The sequence below is a fragment of the Phaethon lepturus genome, unplaced genomic scaffold (assembly GCF_000687285.1).
Source record: "Phaethon lepturus isolate BGI_N335 unplaced genomic scaffold, ASM68728v1 scaffold48719, whole genome shotgun sequence".
NCBI classification, from domain to species: domain Eukaryota; kingdom Metazoa; phylum Chordata; class Aves; order Phaethontiformes; family Phaethontidae; genus Phaethon; species Phaethon lepturus.
Genome location: NW_010562319.1, coordinates 1587 through 11669, shown reverse-complemented (window position 1 = coordinate 11669; position 10083 = coordinate 1587). Strand labels below are relative to the sequence as shown.

At 39.6% G+C, this 10083-nt stretch overlaps 1 protein-coding gene across 1 annotated transcript in view; it reads left to right on the top strand.

Moving 5' to 3' along the window:
* Positions 1–9781, top strand: part of LOC104626329 (thyroglobulin-like) — a gene marked incomplete at its 3' end in the record, with an annotated part of 11656 nt that extends 1875 nt beyond the window's left edge. The window contains exons 4-6 of the mRNA XM_010294220.1: positions 2479–2651; positions 6602–6811; positions 9625–9781. Coding sequence (XP_010292522.1) covers positions 2479–2651; positions 6602–6811; positions 9625–9781 — 540 coding nt within the window. The remainder of the gene's footprint in view (positions 1–2478; positions 2652–6601; positions 6812–9624) is intronic.
* Between the last annotated feature and the right edge of the window lie 302 nt (positions 9782–10083).

The window sequence follows — 10083 nt, the reverse complement described above, 5'->3', positions numbered from 1 at the left end:
GCGGTTCAAAACTGGATGGCTCTACAGCCAATCTATTCGTCCCCTACTGCCTTGAGGTGATTTAACATGACAGAGGGAGGAAGAAACAAAACCTCCCCAGTTTTGCTTACACCATGACAAAGGCCTGTACAGTTTCAGTCTATGCTCCTTAAGCAACTCTTGTCTTTCCTATTAAACTGAAAGAAAAGGATAAAACAAAAAAAACCAACAGGCATTGCCCTCCATAAGGCAGAATTTAAATAGTTTTGAGATGAAGACTGGGAATAGGAAGCACTGTCCCTGCCTATGCTGACCTCCTACAGGGTGGCTCTGCCTAGTCCTCTTGCAGGGCTATGCTTAAAAGGCATCACTTAATTGACTGACATTTGGGGGGCTCTTTCTTGGCTGTGAGAGAATGTCGGGATGAGAGGGAGTTGGATGCAGGTATCCCAAAATAGGGTATGTGATGCTCTCAAAACAAGGTAGTGAGCAGGATAGAGCCCTGAGATTGGCAAAGAACAGACATTTCGAACCAAGATTATACCAGAACTCATCTCAATGGGCTTTCGGTCTGCATACTGCTGTTCTCAGGACCTGGTCTGTGTATTAAATTAGATTGTATTTTAATATTTTGTGTTTCTTTTCCATGTGTTGTATTAATGGACAAAGGTAAATATAATCAAATGTTTTAACCAATCTTTAGGGTATGAATTGTGGCTGTATTAATATATGTGGCTCTGCAATGATGTGTAATTGATTATTTGTAGACAGGAGAATACGCTGTGCTACAGAGATCCAACACAGATATTTGGTGTGTAGATCCTGTGTCAGGAGAAGTATTTCAGCGTGCCAGCAAAGATTTGGATGGGAATCCTGAGTGTGAGTAATCCTTCACCCACAGCCTGTGACGCTAGTGGCAATGCCTCATGCTTCGTGGCATATGTACTTTCCTTTTCAGAATGATGCCCGTGACACACAGGGGGCTTAGGGTTTAATTCCTCAGTGATATGGTATATACAAGCACATCGACATTGAAAGGGTAACTGAAAATAGTTATCCTTTACTTCCGTAACACCAGAAATAAACCAGTCTAGACGAACTGATGAGCAGGCTTCTATGCATTTTTTTACCTTCCATTTCTTACGACCATAGAAAATTCTCTGGGCTTGTGAATGAGTTTCCTAAGGCTGTAAATCCTGAATTGTGGGAACTGGGCCATGTGCAGTCAGTGGGTCCATTTTATATGGTCCACAACTGCTCTATGGAACGCCATTAGCTCTGCAATACCTTTGTGTTGTCTTTAAAGAAAGACAGAGATCTGTTGAGGTCTCATAGGAGATGGTTGATCCAAAAAGTTGAAGAATCCCTGCTCGTAGGAATTGGGATGCCCTATTGGAGCCCATGCCCTAGCTCTGCTCTTCTGAGCAGTACAGGCAGCCCAAGAGCCTACAGTTCTGCTGTGCATGTTTCTTCAGTTCTTTAGCTAGTGATTTGCTGTTTGCCATCTCCCATAGAAAATATGGGAGAATAATCTGCTGGATTCAGGAAAACCTTCTCCCAGAACATCTGTAACAGAGTAGACACTGTCTACTAACTCAGGAGAAGACGCTGAGTTAGATTAGATAGTACTTTCATCTGATGGAGCAAGTCTGCTTTCTTTTTCTTATATATGGGCTAATGATAGAAGTCCCAAAAGACCTGCAACAGGCCTGATGGGGGATAAGTAACTGCACGTTCACCGAGAAATTCACAGAATCACAGAATCATTAAGGTTGGAAAAGACCTTTAAGATCATCAAGTCCAACCATCAACCCAACACCACCAAGCCCATTAATTACTTTTGTAATTGTTCGTCAAACAGGTTTACAAGCAGATGAACAAAATTAGTAAGGACCAACTTTGTCTCAATTTTGGACTGAACTTTTTGGATTTTCTTGTCAAGAGGTGGTTCTGCATGCTCATGTCCTTGTTTTGTTTGTTTGTGGGAGACCATAAACATTTCTGTTCCATGGTGGGGTTTTTTCCATTTTTGAAGGTATTCGACTGAGACATTTTGGCTATTTTAAAATGTACAGAATTGTATTGTTACACTTAAAACTACCTCACTCAAAAATTCATATTAAAAAGATTAATTTGATTCTTTTAAAATTAAAATATGAGCACCTAAATGATACACTATCAAATTTATAGCAAAAAAAGATATTGATACAAAATAAAGATCAGTATGTTTTACTTTCCACTACTTTATTGATGCAAACCCATATAAACTGCACTTTAATCTCTAGAAAAAAAGTGTATTTTTTCTAGTGGAAGTAAAATTCCACTTTTCTATAATTATTTGAATTATTTGTGGTTTCTTGATCACTCACCATTCTTCATTATACAAAAACAGGCCAAAAGCACTGCTGTTTAGGACAATTGTGTACATTATTAATTTCTGCAGATGATCAGTTTGTTGTCTTCTGCTCTGTATCTTACAATGAATTTCTGTCTTTAAAGGTCCTAGTTTCTGTAATATGCTGAAGTCTAAAAGTGGTTTGCGAGAAGCTGGCAAAGGCTACATCCCACAGTGTGAAGGGGACAACGGGACTTTCTCACCTGTGCAGTGCAGCCAGAATCAAGAGAGCTGCTGGTGTGTCTTTGACAATGGAGAAGAGGTGCCAGGGACACAAGTAAGCAGAGGAAGACCTGCATGTGCAAGTAAGTTCCTGCTTGAGACGTGTTGCTTCTGAGCAAGCCCAGGTCTGGAACTTGACCCAGATCCTAACTTTTTCCAGTATTTAGTTGTATTTAAGCTTCCTTGTTCAGACCTTTACAGAGATTTTTGCGCAAGAGGTATGGTTATCTTTGCGTTACAGCAGATTTCAGACCTACCTGGGCATGATGTCCAGTTTTCTTCAAGTGCTTTGTCAGAGCAAATGGAGAAGGGAGTGGATCTTTGACTATTCCTTATTCATAAAACTGGTTAAATCAAAGCGGTTCACCTATTAAACTTTGCTAAAAAATCAATCAGAACAGCTTGCTGCAAATTTGAACCTGTTCCAGTCTGAGCTGGCTCTGGGATTAAAAGCCATTCCACTGACTAAAATAAAATTTGAAAAATGTATGCTTCTGCCACTCCTACTCTTGGCTTGTGACCAGAGTTGTGAAAACGATGTGCCAAAACGCTTCATATTCACAGAATATTTCCTGCATGACCAGAGCTGCAAAGCACTGGAATTCACTCCTGGTTTCCACTGAGATGTCCAAATGGGAGACATTTGGATAAATTTAATTTTAAACGGCCTTTATATATCTCCCCATCACTGAAGTGAAGCAAAAAACAAATTAAACTTTCTGTAAGGCTGTGCTCCAAAGTGTAATGATTAGTGGAAACTAGAAATGTAAAAAAAAACCCTTCAACTAGTGCCTGCAGGACACTACTGTTTCCATAGTTCTTTCGTTTTTTTAAAATGAGAGTTGTTGGTAGATTTAGGAAAATGAGACCACATGATAAGAAATTGCTTTGGTTTCCTTTTGTGATTCTGCTATATAAAGAGCAACACCTGACTGTGTCAGCCCAACTGGCTGTAAGTCATTTTACTCAATTAGATAATTCTGCAGACAACTTGGAAACCATCACCACCATCATTTTCTTTGAAGTCTCTTGTACCAATAGCGAGCTGTGAGGATGAGATTTTATGAGAAGCTACAAGAAGACCCCAGGGTCATATCTGCCCCATGCAGTGTGGTGGTGTGTGGAGATGCCCAACTGAGCTCTGAAGAGATGAGCTCCAGAGCTAGGGTGGCATGAGCCATGTGAGCGTAGCAGTCTATTCCAATTTTCTAGCTCTTCAGAGAAGCAGAGCTGATCAGTTTAACAAGCACAGTGCTGCTGCCATCCTGCTTTCAGGTTATGGGCTGGTATCTCCGTGGGGCACAGGGCTGTGTGATATTTATTTTCTTTGGACCAGCTGGAGCAACTCAGCGTGACACCCAGCACTCAGCAGTATGGATTGACTTTCCCATCCACTATGAAGGGAAAAGTGGAAGCGTTTCTGGTAGGCCAGAGAAAAGTCAGAACTAGTTGTAAATGTTAAGTTCTTGATATCTCCTTCTCTCCATGAAAGCTCATTTTCTAGATTTCCCCCTAAATTTATGGAATATGTTCTAAGGAGGGTGTAAATGCACCCTGAGACATTCCCCTAAGATGATTTTACATTTTGCATGCACATCTGATGTTTCTTGGGATCCTGTAAGGCTGTACTTTTCCTAGAGGAAACAGTGACTGAATGATTAATGACCTTTCTTTTTTAAAAGACTGAGCTGAGAGAGAGAACTGCTTTGAAAATATAGTGGAAACCTGGCTTTACTGAAAGCTATTTGTTATTTTCTGCATAGAAATACCATTGAAATAATCTTTAATGATTTTCCTGGATTTTGAAACAGTAATGGAACTTTTTCATGCTAAACAACTTAGTTATTGTGTAAGAATAAAGAAGCAAAAATTGTTTTTCCCCTCAGTCTATCCAGCCTTATACTTCTTGTCCTGGGAACTACTAAGAATTGTTCAGGGAAAAGGGAGGGGAGTACTATCTTGGAGATCTTGTCTATCAGCTGTTGTGGTGAGAAGATACAATAAACTTCTCCTCCAACATCAGAACAGACAGCTGTAAACAGCAAGTAATAACTCCACAGTGCCCAGTGCATGCAATGAGGTTTTCATTAGCTTATTCATTTCCATCAGAGGTAGAATCCAACTTTTTCTAGTTGACATGCACCAGAGAGATGATGCCAAGTATCCTAGCAGTCCTCACATGCATCTCCCATCCTCATGCCCACTTTCCACAGCTCTGAGTGGAGATAGAGGAGAGAAAACCTTCCAGAGAAGGTCCTGGAGACAGTCATTTCCTTATAGAAATCTTTAGAAATACCTACGAAAGAAGTGTCAATATTCAACTGGATTCTGATTCACTCTTCCAGAAAGTGGGGCAGGAATAGAAGAATAACAAAATGGTGCAGGCTTGATAACAATAATAAATGAGATGATATCTGTAGAGGTATAACTAAGCAAATTACTGATTGTGAACTGAAACCTGTGAACCACACCAGGAAACCATCCATCACCTATGCTTTGAGGCTCGTTATTTTTCTAGTTTACATAACAGCTCTCACTGGAACAGACAGTGAAAGACTGTAGCAGCATACGGCTGAGACTGGATTTGACTTGCTGGATATAGAAATGTGTTAGAGCAATAAAAAGACATCGACTGATTTTTATATACTTTGCATTAAGAGATATTAATCTAATTTACACATAATGGTGGATGTAGTTTACATTGGTCAGGATAAGTATTCTCTTTTACAATGATATCTTTTGGTCCTAAAATCTCGAGAGGCTTACTAAAAGTTTGTTAAGCAAGGATTCCAGGTTTCTTCATTTACTGAAAAAGAGCCTGGATACAGAATCAATGAGTGAAGATGAGTGGCCCCATTTACAGAGTTATTGCAGAAAAGATGCTATAAAGGAGACTTGGAAAAAATGCATTTGGCAATTCAGAGAGACAGATATGAAAGCCTTTTAGTTTGGCATTGAAATGCTCAGGGTTGGAAAACAAAGATGTACTGTGCACACTGGATCCCAGATTCGTCCTGCAGTGTTTTAAGCTTTAACTGAGGTGGCTGCTAAGTTAAGGAATAAATCTCCATATCGCTATCAGAAGGGGAGACAGAAGGCTGCTCAGACTATCAGCAGTGCTTGCTTTCCTCCAGTGACTGGGGAGCCTGGGACTGATCTGAGCATTGGTATTTGGAAAATGATGTATACATAACACCAAGCAAGTAAATTGTATGATATGAGAACATCTTTATCTTTTAATTTTTTTCTAAGTGAGAAAGTTGTTTTTTATTCCTCTTTTGTAGCTCTAGAACTCAGAAGTGTTTCATTATTACTAGATATATTTAGTAATTAGGTTGGAATTTGGCTAGTATTGAGTGAAGCAGTTGGTTTGTACTGATTAGTAGAAATTAGTTATCATTGTAGTTAGCCTGCTATAATAGTCTGTTACTGTGGGCTAGCAGCGTTGAAATGACTGTATTGATGCAGAGTGAGTTGATAGGGTAAACTTTGTGCTCCAACTCCAAAGCTGTATACTACTGTTAAGGATGTGATGAGTCACTAGAAACATCCTGATGCTGTTAAAGACACCATAGTCCTAAGTTCCTGATCCTAAAGTTTTCAAATTTCACTCTAGAGGGAATTGAGATTTTTCCTTTTTTTTTTTTTTTGGCCCTGCCTATTTCCACTGGATATCTTTTGTAAAGGTTTGTTCTGCTGATGGTTAGAAACCTCCTCATTTCCTGCTTAAATTTATTCATGACTGTTTTAAAATTATCTGTTTTTAGAAACCATGCATGTAGCTTTCTGGACCCAATGCCTTGCCCATCAAAGCCAATATGTGTCTTTTCATCAGCTTCGGTAAGCTGAACCATGCTCACATCAAACCACATCCAACCTGAGATGAGTGGACAACACACAGAGTGCTGTCCAGGTTTTCTCTGTTGATACGACAGTTATGTGGACTTTTTACTAGAAGTCCTTCACAGTATGCCACTAATGTGCCCCTTTCTCATGTGCCTAAAGGTCCGCAGTGTGGTCTGCCATTCGGTGCCTCCTCTGTTCTCAACGGAGCTGTATTTTGTGAAAACATTTCTGGGCAAGCTTCAAGCATTCAGCGGTGCCGGCTGGTGTGTCGCCAGGGCTTCCACAGTGCCTCTGCCAGCACGTCGTTTCAGTGTGATGTGCAACAGCGTCGATGGGTCTCGGCTGCCCCGCTTTATCAGGCCTGCCAGAGTACGTCTGAACAGCTGTGGGTGGGGAAGGGCACAGAGCAATGTCAATAGATTGTACAATGCGCTTTCATCACAAAGCTACATGTGAATGAAAATAATAGGACACAAAAGTTATATGAGAAGTGCTAAATTAAGGTGCAGTAGATTAGTCCTGTCTTCTGCCATTTTAATCTCTGTCTCTTGGCTAGCTCCTATGTCAGAAACAGTCCCGTTTTTCTGTAATAATATAGCTATAAATAGTTATTCAATCTATATGCAGATTTTTCTTTGCAAGTTAAAAGATGCTGGCACCATGAAGTGGTTCTGATGGAACCACTTAGTCTTGGAAGAACAGATGAGCACCAGATGTTTGAATCTGGCAGAACTTGACTGTTTATTTGCATAATCAAGTCACTATTACTGCTGCATCTTTTTGCAGCAGTCTGTTCTTTAGGATTATTGTTGTCTTTGTTGGCTGACTTGTGGTATTCTTCAAACTGTTTTTTTTTCCAGGAAAAAAATGGCACTTTAAATCTTGGAAGAATCAGTTTTCTATTCAGAGCTCATGTAATCGTATATTAATGCTGTCCTTTTCAATTATTTCAAATAGAGATACATTCTGATCAAAATGGCAATTTGTAGCAGTGCTGAACTTCGAGAAATGCAGATCTTCATGCCAAATTTGCAGTTAATCTTCCTCTAGAATGCATTGAGCCCATTCTAGAAACTGCTGTATTGACACATTTCCAGTTGTAGCCCAGGTCTTCTAAATGTAAATGATTTTAAATTTTAAATTTCAGATGAGACTCTTGTCTGTCTCTAGTCATGTTTGCTAGGTTTTTGTAGCATCTTATTAAGTCATTTTCATGTTTGCTTGATGGCAACTGAATAACTGTTTGAAAGGCCAGAGGGGAGTGTGTGGCGATCTGATACAAGCTGCCATTTAATGCAAGCTAATGACTTCTCACAGTAATCTGTGTCTGAAATAGAGCATGGTTTTAAGGAGAGAGAAAAAATTCCCAACACTTCTGAAGGTGATTGAAAGAACTTCACAATAATGGAGAATTCACCACAACAGTTACTAATTTCTTCCAGTGGGTAATTACCCACACTCTTAAACATCTTATTTCCTGTACATTAGGTGTACGCTTAGAGGCTGTGGTTAAGTCAGCTCTTAACTACTCTCTGATAAACTAAAGAGATAGAGGGCTTTGTGCCTTGCAGGAAGAAGCAAGCTTTTGTGTCCTCTGGTCTCTCCCACCATTCTACTTGGATGCTCTCTGGGAAGGAATTGTGCTCCAGCAGTGACACTTGCACATGATGCAGTGAGGGTCTGTAGAGAAGGTGGATGAGGGAGAACTCTGCTTCTTCTCTGGACTGGTGGGCTAAGAACCAGCTCCACTTGGAGGTGACCTGACAGCATCACCACTGTGCTGAATCTGACATAACAAACCCTCCATGAAGCCTGGGATCAGTGTAACTCCAGTGGAGACAAGAAATTTGCACCTTTTCTGTTCTGGTTAAAAACTGGCTAAATAGATTTTCATTTTGTGACTCATGAGCTCACGAGTTTCTCATCGATATGTGAGATTTGTGTCATTTTGGTTTGCCATCAAAAAACTGGAAGTCCCTTGTAGATGTCCACATCAATGCCATTAAGATGCAATCAAATTTATTCTCTCCTAAAACTTGATACCTAGTTAATTTGACAAACTACGTTTCTGAAAGCGCTTTTGAATTAGTATTAATTACTTCAACCATTTAATTAATTTTTTTAATAGAAGTTCTTTTATAGTCGTATCTAAGAGAAGCAGAAGTTGACAGGTCAATAATTCCTGTCTTCCTCTTTCTTTTCTGTATTGGCATAACGTTAACTTTCATCTAGTTCTCTGGAAATTCCTGCCTGCTGAGGCTTACAAAAAATCATCATTAATGATCCAGATTCTTTCTTATCCTTTTGTGAGTTAGTGCTCCAATGTAAAATATTTCTTTATTATTATATATCACCTGGCTTTTTCTCTAATGCACAACAGGTATATTTATCAAGCATACTGTACTGCTTTCATCTAGAAATGGGGAGTTGCTGTTGATGCAAGATCAAAATGCCAAATCAATGTTGCCTTTTCTCAAAGTGAATTTGAAAATCAGTTTCCACATTAAATAGCGAGACTACTAAATGCCCTTTCTACTTATTTTTTAGAGCTCCAATTACTTCAGACAGTCCAAGCTCAAACACAATTTCAACTACTACTGCCTCCTGAGAAGACTTGTAATTCTGACTACTCTGGATTACTCCAGGCATTCCAGATATTTATTTTAGATGAGTTGAAAGCTCGTGGTTTGTGTCACCTCGAGGTAATTTCAATTCCTTATTCTCTGTTGTTGGTGGGGTTTTTGTCTGTTGGGTTTTTTAATTAGAAAAAAAAAAGGAGACGCAAAGTAGAACCTTGCCTGTTTGAGAGAGGTGGAAGAGCAGAAAATGCCATGAAATCTGTCAAGATTGGCAGCACTGTCAAATGGATGGTTGAGGAAATAGGATGTTTAATCTCACTGACCCCACATCAGAAGATCATCTTAATCGTAGCCATAGAAGTCATATTACATCTGTCCAATATTTATTAAAAATATATTTTGATGGAAGAGAACCGTTTGACTATTCTTACAGTGAATAAATGACCCACTAAAATTATCTTTTCCTACTTCTGCTTCTGTTTCTACAGACCCTTTCAAAAACGTTGCCTTTGAGCATAGCACAGTGCAACTGAATAGAGAAGGGCAAGAAATAGAAGGCTATTGGGTTGACTAACTGTGGTTTCATTTAATTTTGAATTCAAGGTAAATGTGTTTGGAAATACCGGCTCGATTTCTGTCTGTGATGATTCCACCGTCTTTGTGGAATGCCTGAGCGTGGACCGCCTCGGGGTGAATGTCACGTGGAGGACTCAGCTGGAGAACATCCCGGCAGCTTCCCTCCCTGACTTACATGATATTGGTAAGCTTTTTTTTTTCTGCTGCTATTTCTGTGAATTAAGTCTGCTTTGCTTGTAATTGTTTTTCTTCCCTGTGTTTGCTCTTAGGAGGCACTAACAAGATAGTATAAATGCTCATGGAAAGAGTCTTTATAATGCTGGAGTTATGTTTTTGACCATTTGGTATTGATATATTTATCTTTTCAGGCTGTAACTGCACACTGGAAAGGAGCTATAATCGAATGTTCTTTCAGATAGGACTGCCTCTCCCAGCTTCATCAACTGAGATTGCAAATGACTGTATCGAGCCTGAGCTGAACTGTCC